The 22,281-nt window shown below is 34.2% G+C and overlaps 1 protein-coding gene across 3 annotated transcripts in view; it reads right to left on the bottom strand.

Moving 5' to 3' along the window:
- LOC134270345 (uncharacterized) overlaps positions 1-22,281 on the bottom strand; it is a 29,033-nt gene that overhangs the window by 1,415 nt on the left and 5,337 nt on the right. For 2 of the 3 annotated variants that reach the window (XM_062752577.1, XM_062752576.1), the window contains 2 exons: positions 15,033-15,145; positions 13,993-14,187 (listed from right to left, as the gene is read on the bottom strand). In XM_062752577.1, coding sequence (XP_062608561.1) covers positions 13,993-14,187; positions 15,033-15,092 — 255 coding nt within the window. In that variant the 5' untranslated portion in view covers positions 15,093-15,145. Of the gene's footprint in view, positions 1-6,712; positions 7,793-13,992; positions 14,188-15,032; positions 15,146-22,281 lie in introns of those variants that run through there. The other variant, XM_062752578.1, reaches the window with a different exon arrangement.

Here is a 22,281-nt window from a genome sequence, read left to right on the forward strand (position 1 = left end):
GTACAAGTTATTTTGGTTTCATTAACCTGTGTTTTCATAACAAGAGTGCATTTTTAACATATCACCTCTATGCTATAATAATCGTGGCCTTGTTGATCCAAGCAGAAATAACAAGGTGATAGAAGTAACTGATAACCAACTCAAATACACCATATCAATATCTAATCTAAACTGTCATGTTACACCTTACAACAAAAATGTTTACTTTAATGGGCTGTACTTACAAGGAAAATATAGCATTAAAAAGGACAAAATGTGTCACTTAGTGGAGTGCTATAAAAATTGAATGACCCATTTACATCATTGCAGATCAGAGAGTGGATATATACCACCTGCTTAGAATCCAATATCATTATATTTAAAAAAAAATAAACATCAATCAGGTACAATGTTCACCGAAAAAAATCTTCTTGACTGTAATATAAATTACTTTTGTATAAATAAATAAAATAAAGAATTGATTTGTGTTCTCATGATAAATATGTACATACCAAATTTCATTTCAAATATGTGCAACCTTTAAAACAGAACTTTTTTGTGGAAAATTGCTAGTCTCTCAGCAAAGCAATATACCCTCCCTTCTTGGAAGGGGGACATATAAAATAAAGATCCATGAGGTACAATATTTACTGAAAAAACCTTCCTGACTGTACCTTTTTGACAGTATCAATTTTTTTAGGGGAACAACGTTCAACTCCATAACCTTTCTCCATATAAAATGTCCCTATAAATCTAAGTCAAGTCACATGTTTTTTTTTATACACCTGAACATAACATTGAGGTGGCTGATAAATCGCCCCTTGGAATCTGAACTACACTACAGGAATGTCTTAACTTTCTCCCGCTGACTCCAATTTCCTGATACTAATGACCCAATGATGGACCCCAGTGTTGACTCTCCAAGAACAATAAAACAATCACTGCTGCCAAAGTGTTTTTTCAATAAAGACAAGTCAACAAACCACCATATGAAAAACAACTTTATCAACAAATCAAAGACCAGAACTTCATTTTTACCTGGAAACAGAGCACTAGGGCCATGACATTCCACCAGACCTTACTGGTCCTTCAGGTATTTACCTCTGTTTACATGTTAGTAAGAATCTTGCTTCCCTTAAATTAATTTTTGATCAACTCCTTTGAATACTCTCTTTCCTCCCTTTTTACATTATCACAAGGTAATAGACATAACAATAGAAGCCAGCAGATGAATATTACTAAACAAACAATCTAAAATGAATGGTTTGCATAAACTGAATACAGTAAAATATGTATTGGCCTTGATCCTACAGCAGCCCATACCCAGAATCTGTTTATAAATTCTAATCAGCGGCAAAGTGCAGCCGGCCGACAGGTAGTTATAAATAACACAAGTTAATAAACGTTATAACACTGTCTAGGATAAGTAAAAGTAAAAAGAGGTACACTACACTGTATCAATGTCCAATCTGTGCTTAATAAACCTTACATGGTGTAAATTTAATTATCACCTTTGCATAGATCTGATTAGCTTATTTTAACAATAACAGTTAGCATATTTAGTAAATCAGAATTCCAATTTTAGATACGTGTCTACACAGACAAATACATATCATGGAATTTCCCTTCAATCGCATCTTTTCAAAATGTCACCATACATTTATTTTAATGTTTATTAAAAGGGGGGGGGGGGGGGGTTCATTTTGTTAACCTTTTTGATTCTAATTCACATGAGAACCTTTTTCTGCTCCATGATTTCATTGCTTTGCCTGACAAATAACTGACAAAAGTAGACAAACAACCTGATGCTAGAGAACAGTGATTGATGGATTGTGAAAAGTTCATACAGTGAACCTTGAACAAGGTAAAAATAAATGACATTGATTGTCTTTGTGTCTTTAATTAAAAAATCCTTCACCTCGGAACGAACACATTAATGTAGAGATACTCTCCACTGACGATGATCGTCGGTCAATAACTGTGGACAGACAGTGTACGGTCAGGGCAGATCAGACTTCTAGACCAGTAGCAGGGCCGGACAGATGGACACGATCAATGCCCCATTATTTGTGTAAATCAGGACTAAATCAGACCTCATCAATGAAAAGAAAACAGCCCTGTAGTGCTTTTTTCCTGTACTAGACAGGTGGTCATCCAATGACTGGACAGATTCCACAGGGACCACAGAGAAGTGACCACAATGATAAAATCAGACCTCAGAGATACACATTACCTGCTACAAGACAGGTTTTATTTGGCCTAAATAAGATTATGGTGTGATATTTATATATCTGTTATAACAGAATCTTTACTGTCAAATCCTACCTGCAGGAGGGGGATTAGTTTTCCATTATTGGGGGATTCTGTGATGTAACTCACCTGTTTGGTGTGTACTTCACAATATAAATGTACTCACTGTACCAGGGGTCAGGTAACTGTACTAACTGAACTACATACAAAGTATCAAACTGAATGACAACATGCACTGTATCAGCAGCATAATGCTCAATTTTGTCATTGCTAATGGCATAAGTATTAATTCCCATGTCATTATGCCAATACTTCAGAAACAGGTTTTGAGAGAATTAAATGTTATTCAACCCTTTAGGTTATATTTGTTGAGAAATTACTCCTAAGGTTTACTTGTATTGATGTAAATACATTTTTTTATTTTTTAACAGAAATATGCACATTTTCTCTTAAACAGAAGAAAATGTTATATCTATAAAATTCAATATAAAAATTCAATATAAAAATATTTTCAATATTGGTAAAGAAAAAACAAGATACTCTGATGTTGACAAAACAGTAAAAGAATTCACACAAAATTCTGTATGTTTTAAAGTGTATCAAGCATATAACATTACATGTTTTCTTTAATCTGTTTAAACCTGATTTAATGATGCTTTAGATATAAAACTCTTAACGGTAGTTAATCAAGCAAGGGCATTGGCTACCAGTCTAATACATGTACATAATTAACAGGCAATGAACTAGTGATAAAAAGGAATTATCACCAAGTCTAGACAAATTTATATGTCACCGGAAAATTGCCATTGACTAAATATTGAAAATACCTAAACACCAGCAAGTAAACTTGGGTCCAATTCTATGTGTACCCCTTTCCTAAGATTTAGTGTCATGAATTGGCATATCTATAAAGAGAGGACTTTAAATATAAATCATTCACTTTTTTTTAAGAATTTAGATTTACAAGTAACAGACTTGAAAGTCTTAAATATTTTAATAGTAAATAAATTAGGAAAATTGACTTTTGATAAAACAACTTCAACAGATGTATTTGAAGAAGTCAATTTATGTTTATCCTATATTTATCTGACCTTTATAATAATCCACATCTGACAAAGTGTTGTGATAATCTTTTTAATCTCATTTTGTCCAAAATAAAAGTCTTGATTGATCTATCTTAAAAAGCAAAGAAAAAAAAACTAAAAAAATGGGAAGATCGTGAAACAAAAAAGCCAAGTCTATCAGAAAAGGCCAGTTAGGGAAAGTAAGAACTGTATTTGGCTGCAACAAATGCCAAAAGCAAAAAAATGTACAATATTTAATCTCACAGCCAGTAATACTTCCTAATAAATGTATAATACTTAGATTAATAAGATAAAGATTGCATAACCCATCAATTAATTAAGAAGACAGCTAGTAGTTCAACTTCCTAAGAGGTAGAAGGATTTATTTATATTTATAGATTTATTTACCTGCAGGTACCTAATTCAGTCAAATTTTAAGATCCTTGAAATGCACAATCTGAGTAGTTTCCCAAAATTTGTCTTCAAACGACCAATAATTAAGGCTAAGAAAAAGTCAATCCTATATCCAATTAGATTGAAAACCAAAAATTTCAAGCTTTAAGATATATTGACAGTGTGTGGTAGGCATAGAGGAATGAAGATTTTTTTCTGTGACCCCCAAGGCCACATATCTTTAGTATTAAAATTTATGTGTAAAGACCAGACATTCATAAAGAAAACAGAATGTAGATACCCCAAAATTCTGTAAACATTTACTCTCTCTCTCTCTTCTGGCCATTTATCCAATGACTATAGTAAATGATTATCGTCCCTACTTCAAATGTTTAACAATTTATTTTAACATACAAAGAAATGAACCAAAAAACCCTTACAAACATTCCAAAAATGTTTTTTTCTTATTTTCTTCAGTAGTATTCTAATCTTGTTATGTTTGGTGAATTCTTTGACAGTAAATGACCCAAAACACAATATTTTCACACTGATTCACTCCAATGTTCAGTGTTTACCGTAGAGTATATACAAATAAGAAATAAACCCTATCACAAGGTTCTCACACGACCCCCTACCTAAATATTATTAAGCCAGCACAATGTACTGTCTCCTTCAAGGACTTTAATGTGTCCACTTGTGGCTTGTAGGAGAGCTTTAACAGAGAGATGAGGGACCCCCTGTATTAAATGAAGACATACATGTAGATCTATCATCAAAGGATTAAACCTATGATAAATGTTTGTATTTGTCCCTAACAGGTCAACATAAGAGTTCACATTTACACTCAGCTTTCTAATTTCAGAATCTCAAGTTAAACTGAAGCAGCTGGCTGCTGGTCAATAACCAGGAGATATACATGTATCTATACAAGTGTACTTCTTCCTAACCCCAAAGTAGGGGGTTCTAAATTAAGTATCACATCCTTTGAGAATTTCTAAATGAAGAATGTCAAAATTTAAAATGAGTAAGTCTTTCTGTCATAGAGGTTATGATACTATGATTATTAATATTATTCTGACAGGTCAAGAATTTTCAACCCAATCGGCCATCAATTGCAAAATGAAATAGGAAATAAACTTCATAATCTTCATATTATCCTCATTTTAAAGCATATCATGCTTTACAACATTTGTCCTTTTTGACTTGGAGGCCTTGAAGGTTACAAAATAACACAGTTAATCAATAAATGCTTGATTTTTCGTGTGATGACAGGTTTGATATCTGAAATCTTGACCACAAGAACTGAAGTGTGTAATTAAGGCAGTAAATGTCCCACCCAGCACTGCATTAAAAACACTGCTACCCTGAACAAGAATTAACCACAGACCATTTAAATTTCCTGACTCTCCCCTGCTAGCACTGTATAGCATCTCCAGCTCACCATTATAGAGCCATGATGAGTAAAGTTAGAACAAACAATAGAGAAATGGCTCGTCCCCTACTGAGAGCGTCAACAAGAACAAGTGTGGTCAATTTGTCTCAGGTGAAAACTAGCCTTTACAGAGCGGCCAGAGGGCATCATAGCAAATAATGGAGGAAAATTTTATCAAATTAAGCCAGCTATAGTTCTCAACCACTGACTATACAACCTTTGTTCTCCTTCTGAAGAAAGCGAAGTTGACAATGTGACACTTAATCTAAGATCAAGATCCTTTTAATACACTAAAATCTTATGAGGCCTTGTGCTTCAGGTAGAACAAATTTTCTCACTATGACGCCATGCTGCAGAAACAGTGGCAATTTTTCAAGGTTTTTTAAGTTAAAGACGATCATTATCGATACAATACCTCCATTACGTGAAGGCTCCCTTGAATAATTCCATCAACACCTTTTAATGATTTCAGGAGATGTGTATCTGTAAAACACCTGCAGCTTCCTACCACTGACAGCTTAATACCCCCCAAAAAATCACCCCCTCCAAAAACTCAGTAGCCATGTGTCAAGATAGCAGGCATTGACCAGAGAATCTATCCTCAGCAGGTGCCCCTCCTCAATATTACATATACTGTATATAAGTCTGACACTCTGTGAAGTATAGCAGTAAGCAGGAATTTGGCTTTGTTTTGTCTAGCAGGTGTCTGTGTGAAGATTCTTACAGAGTTATTGATTTGTTCATTGAAGGTATCAATGTCAGCTGTGATATAAATGTCTCTAGAATCAATCTTGTCTTATGATCAGCAGACCCAGGTCCTGATAGGAAATCAGTTATGTGGGATTTACGTAATGGATTATGTCACTTCAGTCTAGAAGGATGCACAATGTTTGTCAATTATAACAAGGGTTATTAATTATCTGCACCAAATTTCGAGTAAACCTATAGTCATTTATAAAAAAAATGTCAATGTAGAAAGACTATGTTCAGACTTGTACACATACAACAATTAACCTTCGTATCTAGCTGCAGAGACAGTAATCTAAGCTGTTCAGTGTAAATATGAAATCTCAATGAATATTAAATCCTGGAGAAGCAGTCAAGTCATAAATCTGTCACATGATATTTCATTGTCTGCCAAGCTTATTTTTGTGAATGTTAATTTTCTACAAGACAAATGCACTATTTAAGAAAAAATCTTGTTGTACACTTATTAGGGTTTCGTTTCTTTAAATAGCACTTGAATGTCATTCATAAGGCAAACTGAGAATTTCTTAATGTTAGCATTTATCTTAAAAAGTTGTTGAACCCTGTAAATATTTATTCCTTAATTTGGAATGGAATGCTTGAGGTCCAAAATAGATCCTAATACAATTTATAATACAGGTATGAAGTGGGGTTCTTTCCCCAAACCTTTTGATAAAACTCCGATTTACTGTAACTAAGCACATTTTGTCCAACATTGTAGATGATCAATTCTTACATGTAACACTGGCCAAACCTAAAGATAACTCCCAATAAGTAATATTATGCTTAATTCAAGCCCGATTATTGTATACAAGATTTCCGTTACCAATTGACTGCGGACACCTACCATGGAATTTCTCCCCACCAGGTGTCTCTCCTGTAACTCCTGAAACACCAGTCGAGAGGTGTCGCGATATCGCACCTTACAATTTGACCAATCCATAATGCTCCTGTAAGACTAAACACTATGAAAACACAGTAATGTAGGATCCACTTAAATGTTCAATATATCACATCCTTATAAAGACAGCTTGTAAACCATCACAACATTCTTCTATAAAGACGGGAAAAGTGTTCACTTAGTGTAAAGTTTAACGGAGCAGAAATAGTTTAGTCCATCTGTAACCGCAAGTCTAATGATGCGAAATCTCTTGTCATTGTCAATGTGCACAACGTAAGGAAATCCAGAGTTAAATCCGCAATGGGCACTTACACAGAATACAGATATAATGTTACACAATAGAGACTGAAGACAATATTATGCATAATATGCAAATGACTCCAGTTTGGACATATATTTACACCATTTGGCTTACTTCAGCTCATATATGCTAATTCAAGCCATTGGTATGCAGAATTTCCATACAACTCTTTTTTCTGGTCATGAAATTATTTGAAGAATTCAAAAGGAGTGACAGATGCAAACACTGAAAAGTTGCCGGATATGAAATATGGAAACCAAACAGTTTTCAATTTAATCCACGGATGAAACAGAAGAGAATATTTAGAAATACATTCGAGGTTTCCCGCTGTCTGGCTACATGTGTTGGGAGGACAGTGGCCCTGGTGAAATGGAAGCACCTCTTTCCTGGCTTCTCAAACAATCACATTGAACACATATAAGGTTTTCCCTTCATCAATCATTGAACAAATTGATTGGAGTAATGGCTTTTATTACACAAGGTAGTTCTGTTTCATTATAAAATACCTCTCATCAATACTTTATCTATCGCCTGGACCGCTGCTGAAACCCTAGCCTGTAAGTCAATGGTCTTCTGGTGGATTTACAACTGGTAATGAGGATCAATATAATAGATCAGTTACAGGGAATCAATCCCTTGTCTCCTCTCCAATATACCTTTAAATGAAGCAGATGGAGCAGACAGGGACCCAATTAATGAAAACCCTGCATAGACTTTTACACTAGTCATCCAAAATCGCTGGTACACAATTCTGCAGCAACTGAAAAAATCTGTCATGTAGAGGTCCATAGTAGTTATATTTACTCCAATGTCATTACAAATTATGAAACTGTTTAGTCACCCATTCACGGAAATGTTCCTCCAAATACAGTTGTATGACACCAACACATAATCACTGTGTTATTATACCTGTTGAAAAACTCTACCTCCCTCTTCTCAGCATGTGTGTATCTCAGGTCCTGGCCTCTTATCTACCTTAGGTGTATAATACACTACAATTTAGAATTGTCAAGTACTAACAAGACACAGTGTGCACTTCCTCTAACTTAACGGCCTAAGAACGAAGCTCATGAATTATTTATAGCAGTCCAATTTAGTGATAATAACCCGACTCTTAGACTGTCCAAACTTCTAGTCAAGTGGATGTAGGTCAAACTTTATATAGCCACAGTCTCAAAAAATATGTTTTTTTCACACAGGTATTCCTATATGCAGATTCACATTAACCCTCTCTTTGCAAGAAAGGGCATGAAAAATGATACTTTTATTGTGAAGATGGATTTTTCTATACCACATTTAAAACACACACAGTTAAATATGTTAATTTGATCCCGCGAGTGTGTCATATAAAAGGAGAGGTCCTCGTTTTCTGACAGATCATTTCACCTGATGCTGGCGATGTCTGTTCCCTGTCCCTATCCTCCAGTTACCTTCACAGGTGTGTCAGCCCCATACACATGTTGTAATCAGCAATATCACATTAAAACTACTATCATTGAATTTCCTTTACCAACTGACTATGATACACAACCATGAACTGACAATCTTCACCATATAAAGTCCAGTCAGTGTCACTTTTCAATATAAAGAAGAAAACTTAACGAAAGAACACAAATCAACTTATTTAAATCCACACACTGTTCGGAAAAGATGGAAAAACATTAATCTCTCACTGAATAGAAAAAAATCATCCCCTTACTTTCCTGTCTCTCACTGTGTTTAAAATTCCAGGTTTTTGTCAGATTCACTCCATATAAAGCACATCTAGTGAATTTGTCTGACAGTATCATCCAAGCATGCACAGGTAAATCAAGGTGTTCTAAGGCAGCAGTCTCGTAAACTCCCACCTTGACCCAATCAAACAGCTATAATGATCTCAAAAGAAAATATTTAGCACCATTTAGAGAGTTGCTTTTTGATACTTTGAAGACTTCCCCCTCTATTTGGTCAGCATTGGTATTATGATAATATTTACACTGGGGGACGCATTTCCTCAGAGTGTCCTGAAAAATTGCTGAGAATAGGAACATTGAAGTCCACTGTGTTGTAAGCTGAGCCTCATTCAGATTTTTTTTTCAGGTGTTCTGTCAACAGGTATTTTGCACATAGAGCGGGCCTTGATCCATTTTCATAACATCCTTTTTAAACCAGTGACTACATCCCTCAAGGCAGAACATAAAGTCTACAGGTTTTTAAAACATTTCACATAATCATGCAACTCCCAAGTTTTTTTGTTTGTTCCAGCTAGGTACACTAAGGTTTGACTTAAGTCACAACCAGGGACTTGATTAGCATGCCTCTAGGTCAAAGAACTTCAATTACTAGATATGACCTAATTTAAACTCTCCCAATAGTTAATACATGTATAGGTAAAATTTTCTATCACTGATCTAAACATTCCTCCACAAAAGAGAAATCTTTTTCACATGTTCAGAACAAATATCACAACTGCATGTTTAAAGAAGAAAAAAAATATAAATCACTATAAGGTCCAAAGTTTAACCTGAAATCACCTTTTGAACCCTCAGATTAAAAAGTTTAATCCTATATACTCCAACTTTTTATTTAATTTTACACAATAACTGTCAGACTTTAGAACTTAAGTAGACTAGTCTAGAGTAATACATTTCTTGTATTTTTTTCTCTCTCTGCTGTGTGTTTCAAAGAAAAATGTCATTCATGTCTTGACCAAATTTACATTTCATTCAAAAATATACAAACTATATTTGAATGAAAGCCCACTTGATGGATTACTTGTGTTAAATATTGTACGTGGTTCTTAAACCCTTGAAGAGAATTTTAAGCTAAACCATGTTCAATGTGCAGGGCACATAAGTGCACCAAAACATAAAATCTGAACTTATTAGGACCTTGTCTTGTCTATTATCCAAAGAAACAAAATACTGCCATGTCTAACACAATTAAAAGCAAACAGCAAAAAACTAACCTAGAATGAAGACTCAAATTGAAGAAAAAAAATCAACATAGCAATTGGCTCACATTTCAGTCACATGAAATTTATGGGGGGGGGGGGGGGGGGGGGGGGGGGACATTAATTAACAGTTTTACATGAAAAAAAAGAATAAAATTATAGCTCTTTATAACATGTAAAATATAAAAGAAAATTAAAATCTTAATTTACCTTGTATGATTTTAACAAAGTGAATCTACATAAATATCCACCATTTATCAAATGGTTCTTGAGAAGAAGACTTTTACTATATATTCCTTTAAAAATCGGCCATTGTGGCCCCACCCTACCCCCATAAATATATGCATTACATCAACCACATAGATTTCTGGCCCTGTGATGAGAAGAAAATTTTTAAAGATTTCTCCTATATATTCCTATGTAAATCTTTTATGTTTTGGTATATTTGAACAAATTGGACTACCTGAGGAAATTCCATAAATCTTTCTGGCCCAGTGGTTATTATTGAAGATTTTTAAAGATTTTTCTATATATTCCTATGTCAAAACTTTAAATGGCCTTTTGAAAAGCAAACTTAACACTACCTGAGGATGATTCCACATGATACCAGTGGTAAAATTTTTAAAGATTTTTTATATATTCCTATGTTCAACTTTGATTGGCCATTTTGGCCCCACCCTACACCTTCATGATAACAAACTTAATTCACAAAATGAAGTATTCCACATATTTCATCTTTCCTGGCCCAATTTCAGGGAAAAAGATTTTTAAAGATATAGTCAACTTTGATTGGCCATTTTGGCCCCAACATGATTTGAACTTTAATCTGCACTTTTGATTCCACATTAAGTTTCCTAGCCTAATTTTGAAGATTTTTAAAAAATGCCATTAATTTTTCTGCTTTAAATTATCTCCCCTTGGAAGAGAGCGTGGCCCTTCCAAATTTATCCCCTTTACCCAAGGATACTTTGTAACAAGTTTGGTTGAAATTGGCCCAGTGGTTCTTGAGAAGAAGATGAAAATAAGAAAAGTTTACAACGACGACGACAACGACGACAGACGACGGACAAATTTTGATCAGAAAAGCTCACTTGAGCCTTCGGCTCAGGTGAGCTAAAAATCAATACATTTCTCAACTGTACATGAAATTCTACACATTAATCAACTGCTTCACATGAAAAAAAGAATACTGCTTCACATGAAAAAAAGAATAAAATTATAGCTCTTTATAACATGTAAAATATGATAGAAAATTAAAATCTTAATTTACCTTGTAATTCTCATGAAGTGCTCAAGATAAATATCCATTTATCAAATGTCGTAGTTACATAATTTAAAGCCAAGACCCCCTTAAATATATGCATTACATCAACCCAATAGATTTCTATTGATGGAAAAAAGGCCTAATAAGATTACACTTCTGAAATTGGATTGGAAATTTAAATCTTCTCTGTTATTATTGAACATTTAGTTTTTCTCATGTCAACAATAAATCCTTTTGAAAAGCCATAACAAGATAAATACCTGTAAAATCCTTTCAATGGTTTATTACGTACGACACCTATCCTTTCATAGATACACCTTCATACCATAATTCACAAAATTAAGTATTTTGATATTGTCAACTTGCACCTAATTTCAGGGAAAACTGTAACAAATATAGTAGCTTAACACTTTAACAGAACTTCTATTCTAATTAAGTATTGCAATTTTGTTCATTAAATCCCATAATCATGCTTTAAACCTAGAGAGTGTCCATTATTGTACTAAGTCTAAAATTACATGAAAAATTGTAACAGGAAAACCATTAAAATATATTTAGCTGCTTATTTTACTTTTAATAGTAATCTTAACCTTTCAAAAAAGCATCCTTATTGAATTTACCAAGTAAGACAAGTTTCAGATGCCATGGTAATACAAATAACTGTTGAATTCAAAATTTGTTTGTAAGAAATAAGTCTCGATGAAGTCCTCCTGTGTACCATTTTCAATGGAAATGAGGCAAAAATTTTACATGTAGTAACCTAAAACATTTTTTTAAACAGTTTAATCTAAAGTAAAACTTTGACATTTGTCAAATGATCAATTGAATGATCTTGACCCCAAGCATCAAAATTCTTGCAGAACTCTAAATCAATACATCTTGCTTAATTGTCTGTATAATGAATGCATTTAAAATTTTTTATCAATTTAATTTTTTTTCTAAATACTTAATTATTAATTTTACAGATAGCTGTGAAACCAAGACGCAAAATATAATTCTATGCATTTTGATTACACAGATGCATGTATTTGTGCACCATAAACTCTAAGGTCTGTTCTGAAAGTTTTATAATAGGTTGATAGGGATGAATTTAGCATAAACAAGGAATTAAAAGAAAACCAAACAAGAGCAATCTGGATGGAAGTGTAAGCCCTAGGTACTTGGTACCAATTATTACACATAAGCAGACAAACTGTCCATCTCTGAGACTTTGGGCCAAATCTCCTTATTACAAATTCATATAAAGTTATCTAACCTTAGATTACGGGGGAGATATCAAATCTTAGAAGTAGGTCACATTTCCTCGTCTAATAAAAGTTTTCATTCCAACTAAATTCTGAATTTGCTAAATTTAGAATCACTTTACCGTCCAAAATCCAGCTACCCTATAATCAATATCTTATCAAAACTCAATTCAGCTACATTTTTCACAACTTTAAAGGCTGATTGGGGATCAAGTTTTGTCTTCTCTGATACTATAGTAATCTGATATTTTTATTGCCAGATCACAAAGCACATTTTCCAATGCAGGTAACAGGTCCCCTAGAAAAGAATGCATTTCTTTACATAACTGACCCAAATCACTATAGGTAATCTTAAAATTAGGGTAGGTGGGGTGAATTATGCTAACAAATTTAGACCAAAACTAATCCCTTAAGACTACAGGGGCCTGATTTACTCTACACTAATTCCTAACTAGAGGAGATACAAGAGCACTTTTAGCACGTGTCCATTATGTATACCAATGTTTTTCTTTTAAGTCCATTGGCAAAGATTTTTTTAATGAAAAACTAATTTGCTGAGAGCTGCAAGACAGCATTGACTAAATAACAAAGCCTTTGACCAATAAATAATACTTCCTGTCAAATAACTTAAATCTAACTTGCCCAAACTGGTTGTTTTTATCCATAAAGAAGGATAATAATGTAGGCTTAATGTAGGCTTAAGCCAGTACACCCATAACTCAAAATGGACAATGATACTGGTGTAGCTGGAAAAGTTGTCAGCAATGATTAAGATAAAGCTACTACAGTGTAAGACTTTGATCCCGTGACTTATTGGTCAGACTCTGAAACCAAGGAGCCAATAAGGACTGTATCGATCGCTAATTAGTGGACAAGAAGACTTATCAAATTACCCAGGCTGCAGGTGCTGCATGTTGTTAGTGGTATCAGATAAACTCATTAGAATCTGTTCCCTAGAGACCTGTCTTCAGAAATCAACACTCAGAATAATATACCTAACCATTCACCAAAGTCTCTGTGGAAACCAAGAAAGTGGACAAACTCACTGACTACAAAACCAACCCGCAAGCATATACCTGTACCTTCTTTTACAATATCTTAATTGAGAACAAACGCGCTTGCTGATCTCTGTGAAATCCTGATAATTTACTTAATAATTCATGACAAAATAAGAATATTTTAGAAACTTGATCTAGACCATAAAATAAAACAGAAGTATAAGCATTGCAATTAATCAATGGATTGCACAGCTGGCCAAGGCAAATAAATTACACCTTTCAGCATCACATTAATACCAGGTAGAATTATGACCATTATAAATCATAAAACTATGATTTCATTTCCACTTGAGATTCCTTCAGCAAAGGTTCTCATCACGGTCACAGGTATATTGATTGTATGAGGTTGTGAACACACAGTCACAGTATTTTTCATATTTAATTTGATTTGTAATATTTGTAACAGATATTGGGTTCTTTTCTTTACCTGAACACACCCCTTCCCCTCCTCATCACCCCTGCAGGGACTGTTGACAGGGGTGGGGTCTCCATCCCCCAGTTCTGGAGTCAGTCTACCATCACAGGAGTCATTGTTGATATAGTCACTGGGCAGGAAGCAGTTGTCATCTCCTGTTGGGGTCACAGGGGTTGTGGTCCCACTGAGGCACAGTCCAATATCCTCCTACAAACCAGTGACAGGGGATACAGAATGCTATAAGTATCTCAGATAGATATGGTAAATTGAGAACCAATCTTGGCCAGTATGTTAAACATTGTGTGATGTAATATCTTTACTTTTTCAATTTAAATTTATATAGTTTAGGAACAAGAGGCCATTAGACCACAATACTCACTTGAGTTACATTGGCCCTGCTGTTCCAAAATTTTTAAAAGAAAAATGAATATTGCTTATTGAACAGCAAGGCCAAGGTAACTCAGATGAGTGTTACTGCTAGATTATATACATGCATACAGCAAAACTCATTTATAAAGAAGTAACGGGGACCAATGAAATTAATTCGCTATACCCGTAATTCATTAAAACCGTATAAGAATTTCATTAAAATTATATAGCTGAGGATCCAAAATGACTTCGCTTTATCCGTAAATTCGCAATGTCCGTGTTCATACTAAACGAGTTTTGCTGTATACCTTAAAATGCTATATATGTTACCTATGCCTGCTTTTACCTGTACCTGTTGTAGATTTTATGAATACCTGTGCCTGTTATAGATTTTATGTATACCTGTGCCTGTTGTAGATTTTTATGTATACCTGTGCCTGTTATAGATTTTATGTATACCTGTGCCTGTTGTAGATTTTATGAATACCTGTGCCTGTTATAGATTTTATGAATACCTGTGCCTGTTATAGATTTTATGTATACCTGTGCCTGTTGTAGATTTTATGAATACCTGTGTCTGTTGTAGATTTTATGAATACCTGTGCCTTTTGTAGATTTTATGTATACCTGTGCCTGTTGTAGATTTTATGTATACCTGTGCCTGTTATAGATTTTATGAATACCTGTGCCTGTTGTAGATACAACTCAAAAGCAGCATAATCCTCTATGGTCTGGCTTCCCATGACATTGTTCTCAGTCAGGCTTCCATCAGAGCTCACTCATCTCAGACACAAGTCTGTAAAAATGAAAAAGATATTCTCAAAAATGCATAAAATGATAAACAATATATACATGTACTTTCACAGGATTTTATCTAAAGGATAATACACTCAAAAGATGCCAAAAATTTGAATTAAGTGAAAATATTTTTTTCCTGAAAATGCAAAAATGACTATACATCATAGAGCTTCCGTTTAAAGAATGATTGCCAAGCCTGTAGGTCTGGCAAATGCAGTTAATAAAATTAATGTAACACATACTGTATTTTTCTACTTAAAAACACTTTATTCTTTGAAAAAAAAAAAAAAAATAAGCCCATTAAACTATCCTTGTACACAAACAGTGGGGTCACATTTCAGATTTCTGTCATAATAAGCCCCTAGTTTATACCCATAAATGTTTTCTTTCAGCAGCAGTTATTGTCTGTGGGCACTCATTTACACGTGCTAACATTTATTATCTCACATAGTATCTGTAATTATTCAACTTAAACTCCCTGAAGAATGTCACCTTATTGGACAACAAGTAAACTTGATCACGCAATGCCTTCTTTGTGTCATAGGGCCCCCAATGAAAACTGATCTTTGACAATTTCACAAGACTTTTTTAATCAGCCATTATGGGTAAATTATCAATGGGAGCTTTCCCAGGTAGATAACCTCCAACTTAACTGTCTGTTTTACTTACAGTAACTAACACCTGTCTCTGTGCTCATGAACAAGTAGCCACGTCTGATGCCCTATGATAATGCCTTGTGCAGAATGCCTCACAAGTTCATATAAAGAACATCTCGATGATCACAGACCATTATTTATTCAATGACTGGTTTCATGCAAGGATTTAACAGCTAATGCAGAATCAGAGATTCAAATTACTAGGGAGTTCTGAGATTTCAGGGGATCAACTAAAACACAAACTTTATGAAGACTTCCATATCAGCATGTCTGCTATTATTACCATTAAACCTTAATAGATGATGTGACAAAGGATCAATGAATGCAAAATTAAATACACAATTAACATGGATCAAAATAAACCCTACCACATATAATAGCACTCAAATTTGTCATGAATTGGTAATGAAACAAAAATTTATCTTTTTATCATGCAAATTGACTGAGGCATCGGCAAAGATTTATGCTTGGTAAATGACGTAAGGAAATTGATAGGGATTAAACTTTGATCAGAGTACCTTTTCTGGGGTTATAAAATTACCTAAGGTCCTAATGCATCATAGCCATTAAAAGTCAAGAGCAGGAAACAAGTATCCCTAAACGAGAGATGTGCATGTGGGTTTGTCTTATTCCATGTTAGAAATAATTAAACTTCCCTCTGGCTAACTTAGAGACATGGAATCAATGAATTGCAGGAAATGAGTAACCCTCAATTATTGAAAATAAGCTCCATTGCATTTTTAGACAAGAATAGGGGGATTCACCACTGGGCAATTTCCACTTTTCTATTTTTCTAGCTGGATAGAAATTGAACACAGATGCTGTACATGTTTCAAAGATGCCTACCTGCTGGTGCAAATCCATGTAAATTGTATCAGAGAGCTTTACCTTAAGAAATCATTGTGTGAAAAAATACCATGATAGTCTTTAAGTTATTGAAGGTTATGGAAACTGGCATCAAGTTCTGGAGGTTAAGGAAGCATTGGCAAAAGGCAGGTGCTAAAATATCAAATTCTTAATAATTTAAATTAAGTATTTATACTGCTATGCAAGTTGAAAATTTGAAACTTTTGGCCCTTTACATTAAAAAGTCATTTGTCATTTGAGATAATTGAACTGAAAATGTTGAGGTATCAGCTGAACAAAACACAACCATGGCGTTAGTCATAAAGTCATAAAAAGTGTTATGATACATACAGGTAATTAAACCTTTGGTCAATTTTCATTTGTGGTTTGCACCTGGAAAAATAACTTACCAATAGAAAATTGGTTTTCAATGCTATTTAATATACCTGAAAGGTATTTCCTATTTGAGTGCATTTTTCTCCATTACATGCTTAAAACATGCAATTTGTACAAAAGAATTGATAAAATACAATATAGCCTGTATGAATTTTAAAGGCGGATTCTGCCTGGAATTTGGGTGGAATTGAGCAGGAATTGGCAAATTCCGGGCGTACTTGAGGCGGAGATGGAATTTTCAAAGAGTTACGCCTCAGTAGAAGAGACGTCTTACAGGCGTCATTTGTAATTTACGGGCGTCAATTGGCAAGTTCAGATTTTCCGGGCGTAAAATGGCAGGAAAATAGAAACAAAAATTACGCCTGGAACTTTCAGGAGAAGTAAAAGCCTCTGATTGGTCAATTTAATTATCAATTAAGGGTCATTTCAGATAGGAGGTTAAGTTTGAATTTGATCATGAAGGAGGCAGTTTAGTGTGAGTGAAACAGGAAATGCAGATATCTCAATGTTAAGGCTTTTACACTTCTGCTGGTAGGTGTGATCATGAATATGTAGTACCTATTTGAGTAAATTTGATTATGATTATGTACAATGATAGTTATAACTGGTTGACCCTAAAATTACTTTAGATATTTGAGTTTGTCCTTGCACACATTCTAAGAAATATCAGTCTGATAGAGGCTGCAGTGAGAATCTAACTGTAAACTGCTGAGTAAATGAAGAATTGTATTCAGTCAGTTAAACTAAAATGTTTCAATATAATTATTGAAGTGATAAAATGTACAGGTATTGTAAAAAAGTTTAATTCTAAATACATACTCAATCAGTGTCCCTAATACACAAAATTCATGTTATCTATACTTGTTAATGTATTATGTTAATGACCTGTCATTATGTTTTCTTACAGTTCAAAAAGCAAAATTTTTAGCTTTAACATTGTAAATCATAATCTGAATGTTTTTCTTTGTTAACATGGTAAATATATAGGTTTTTAGGTCACATAGTACATGTGTGTATTATATAATAATAAGGACAAGGCGTAATTCTATTCCAGGGTCATTTTAGTTTCCAGGCGTAATTTTTTTTACGGGCGTCATTTATTTTTCTGGGCGTAGCTCTTGCATTTTTCGCCTCAAATTCCTGCCCATTTACGCTTGGTTTCCGCCTAAGTTACGCCCGGAACCTGTGTATCACCATACATGTAGAGAGACAAATTGACGCCTCTCCAAGTACGCCTCAATTCCCCCTATATTCCAGGCGGAACATTTCGTACAGGAGGGTAGCTAGTACATATTTTTCAATGAAATTTATTATTTACAAAAAAATTATAGATCTAGAATAAGCTAGGGTCAATTAAAACAGACCTTCACACCATGGTCTACCAATGATCTGGGTTATAGTGACATGCTCACACTGAGTTTGTGAGTGATTAAAGGCATCAAAGGGAGATCATTTCAAGTTTTTTGTCTGATAACATGATAAAGAATGACCCGAAATCTGTAGGAACTTCCGATCTTAGTACCAACAAATCAGTAAAAAAATCTACTGATGTCATTACTCTAAGCATCTCTGGCAACTGATGAGTCTGTGATGAATGAATGAAAAATATAAATGGGTAACCATAACAGTGTAAGACACCATAGGTTTACGGCTATTAGTAAAAGCAAGACACAATGAATTGTATTGCACTGCACTTGTCATATTTACAGGGGCTTGAATGTGTGCATTAATTTCTTCATTTGATGCTTATACGAGGGCCGTTCAAAAATTACGCGGACTGTGCTATTATTTACTCTTACATACGTCATATAGTTATAAAATTTCACAGAAATATGTATCTTAAAGATTCCAATAAATTTTGGGCAAAATTTCTGTATTTTAAAAAAATTCTACTAAAATTTTCGGTATGTTGATATCGCTGATGGAGAGGTACGGCGCACGACAAAAAAACGGAAGGAAAAGCATGCGGATTCAAAAAATTAACTCATTTATTTATTTTCTAAAATTCGAGATATTTTTCAACAATTTTCTCAAATGTACCTTTGAATTGTTCTATTATTATGTATTTAGATTATATTTGGAGTACTACCAGAAATACAGTGATGATGCGATTTGAAAACGACTGTTAAAATGACGTCTCCTGAATTACCATTGTTAAAATATGTGTAATGCTCGAGATATCGGCAACATAGATCCAAAACATGCATAATAAAACATGTAGTAAGCTAGGCTACTCGTGACATTCGCCCACAAATAGCAAATTGAAATTTAGACAGTTATACCTCTGTAAAAAGGCTATACGGGAGGACGGGAAGAAGATATAGACGAAAAGTTAACTTTATCCGGACTGTAAAGAACGTGATTGAGAGTCACCAATATCACACTATATCTCATAAGTAGTGTTTGGATTTAAAACAAAAAAAAGAATATTCTTTACTTGTTTAATAGCTTTTAAGCTTGACAAGAAATGGTGTTTTGACGCTGAGTAGATAAGGTAACTCAAACTATACAGGTACTCAAGGGAAAATGTTGAGAAAATGAAAGCTCAATCACATATTATTTATAATGCTTGTGACGTCGAAGATTTTGCTGCGCCGTGACTTAATGGTATGTCCTGAAAAATCACTCAAAATTGATACCAATTTACAACATTTTGATATGAAATTTTGAAGACCATATAAGAAAAGATTCTTTTATATTATTTGTGAAATTTTGCCCTATTATGTCGTCAAATATTACTTCTGTGCAACAAGTCCGCGTAATTTTTGAACGGCCCTCGTATATTTACATTCTTCATGCCTGATTATTTTCTTTTAAATATTTTGAGAATTAATTTTAAAATAGATCTCTCAATATCTATTATATTTTTTTCTCACAGCCATATATGATTTACACCTTGATATAGGACGAGATGATATTATATGTATGACAGTATTTTTCATTGCACGCTGACACATGAAACTGAGAATTTTATAAGGATTTCTGAGAAACACTGGAATGCAAACTAATGAGTGTCCCTCATATTCCATTTCCGGTTGATAACATTATCCCAAAGTCTTGTTTACTGTCCAAATTTTTATTTTCACTCAATGACAGCCCAAGATTCTACTTGCTTTCCTATTTCCATTTATATACATGCCTACTTCATAGGATATATTTGATATTTATACAATAAATATATGGTATTGTACTATTGTTTGACTTGATGAAGAAAAGAATTACAAGCAACCCCTTCTCCTGATCAGTGATGATTAAGTCTCCCAGGAAAAGACTAGATAATCAAATCATCTCAGACCATCCAAATCTACTGCACTTAACTGCATCAAATTCAGACTTTATGCTAATACTTCCCTGACTATTGGTCATCTGTCCATCATGACGGATGAGATTGTGGTTCTAGACTATCATTAATACAAATTATAGGAGAAAATCACCATAAAATACACTCTAAAGTGACTGCAAGTGAAGGGGGATGAGTCAGGGATACAATAAATGACACTGGTCCGAGTGGACAATATGGTATCAGAATTCCAGTACAGCAACAAATTATAATTCCATCTCCTCTCTGTCTGCCTGCCTCATCATAGAGACTTCATGGGGTCTGACCTCAAAATCGACTCCTTCTATCAATAACCTCTACAGAGAATCCTGGGAACATGACTGTTGACAGGTACCCCATGGTGAAACAACATGTTCCTCCAAGACTTCCCTGTAAATCTGGTGTTGTAAGGTGTCTGGCTGTCTAACTGATTCCCAGGCTCTTCACCTTCTGGTCAGTCTACAGCCAATCAGCCAATCAGATTGGGCCTATCGGTCCGGATCAGCAGCCACTTTCATTCATTCACATTATCTGCCTATCTTAACAATAGATCACTGATGCCCTCTGCTACTGCCAGGTCAACTTTTACTGATAATTCCCAAAATTTATCAATTATGTCAGTAATCTAAGCAGTAAAGATTCTTAACACAAATAAAGACTTTTTTCCAACTAATAATTTGCAATGCTTAACTATTCTAATTTTATTCTAAAAGTTCCCGATAATGTGGAGAAATTATGACTTCTTGTTACTATATCAGTGTGGAATTGCCACTAATGAGAAGTTTTTCCTGATAAGACATTGACACCTACCACAACGGAGGTGGTCCTAAGGCTTCCTATATTCCTCTGTTTCAGACAAGAGGTAAAAACCAAGACAGTATCTCCAGAGAAATCTTTAACTTGTGTAATTTCCTCATGTTTGTCAATTTGGAGCCAGTTCCTGTCAGGACCAGGTGATTTTCTGCCATATGAATGGTAATTCAAGGATTCTGTGTAGTATTTCAGAAAAACATTATTTCCTTAAACCCAACAGCAGGAAAAACGAGAGAAAGATTTCATATGTCTTATAACTAGCATATATTGATTCACTTCTAGGTCCACAAAAAAGCAAAAGTGATCTTATGTTTAAAGTTAATAGATACTCTTCTAAAATATTTCCTTAATGTTCTGAAGTTTGGATTCTCTTGAAATTATTTCAAGTACAAAGAAAACATTACATTAAATTAATTGATTCACACTATGAGGAAATTTTCAATTCATGGGAAGAACTGCTAATGCTCAATGAAAAGATTCAGGAATTCTTACAACTTTCCTCTATTAATTGATTCTGCCCCCTGTAAAAACAACTCTCAGCCTTTTTTTCAATTTCAAGGTAAAGTAGTTCTATGGTGGAAAAATGTGTAAACAAGACCTGGTGTAATTGCCCTTATCCATACGTAGTGAACTGGCAGCCATCAGAAAATTGGTTTCTTCAAACCAGCAACTAGTTCTTGTATAATTGGTATTCAGGCTAATTTCTATCTACAACCCAGCTTCGCAGCATTTACAATGTATTGAAAGTATACATGACAAAATCACAGAAAAATATGCTAGATCAATGAAAAGATTATCTGTTTTATGTGCATTAACGACCAGTTTATGGCATACTTAGACTTGTCGTGGATTTATCTCTCATGAGATAGTAAGCAAGACATGTATAGATGTACTTAGCACCTATATAACATTTGCATGTCTGCATGCACACAGAAACACCTGCCAAGAATCCCACAGATGTCAAGCTTAAATGGGCCATTTTCAAAAAAAGTCTACTTTTTTGTCTTTCGATCAGAAAACTAGGAAAAACATTTTTTAGAGGGAAAGTTTTTTTCCCGTTGGTTAATATACATGGTCATACAGCTTATAAGTTATTTTATGATC

The sequence above is a fragment of the Saccostrea cucullata genome, unplaced genomic scaffold (genome assembly GCF_032062105.1).
Source record: "Saccostrea cucullata isolate Sc308-1 unplaced genomic scaffold, CSIRO_AGI_Scuc_v1 ctg203, whole genome shotgun sequence".
Classification (NCBI taxonomy): domain Eukaryota; kingdom Metazoa; phylum Mollusca; class Bivalvia; order Ostreida; family Ostreidae; genus Saccostrea; species Saccostrea cuccullata.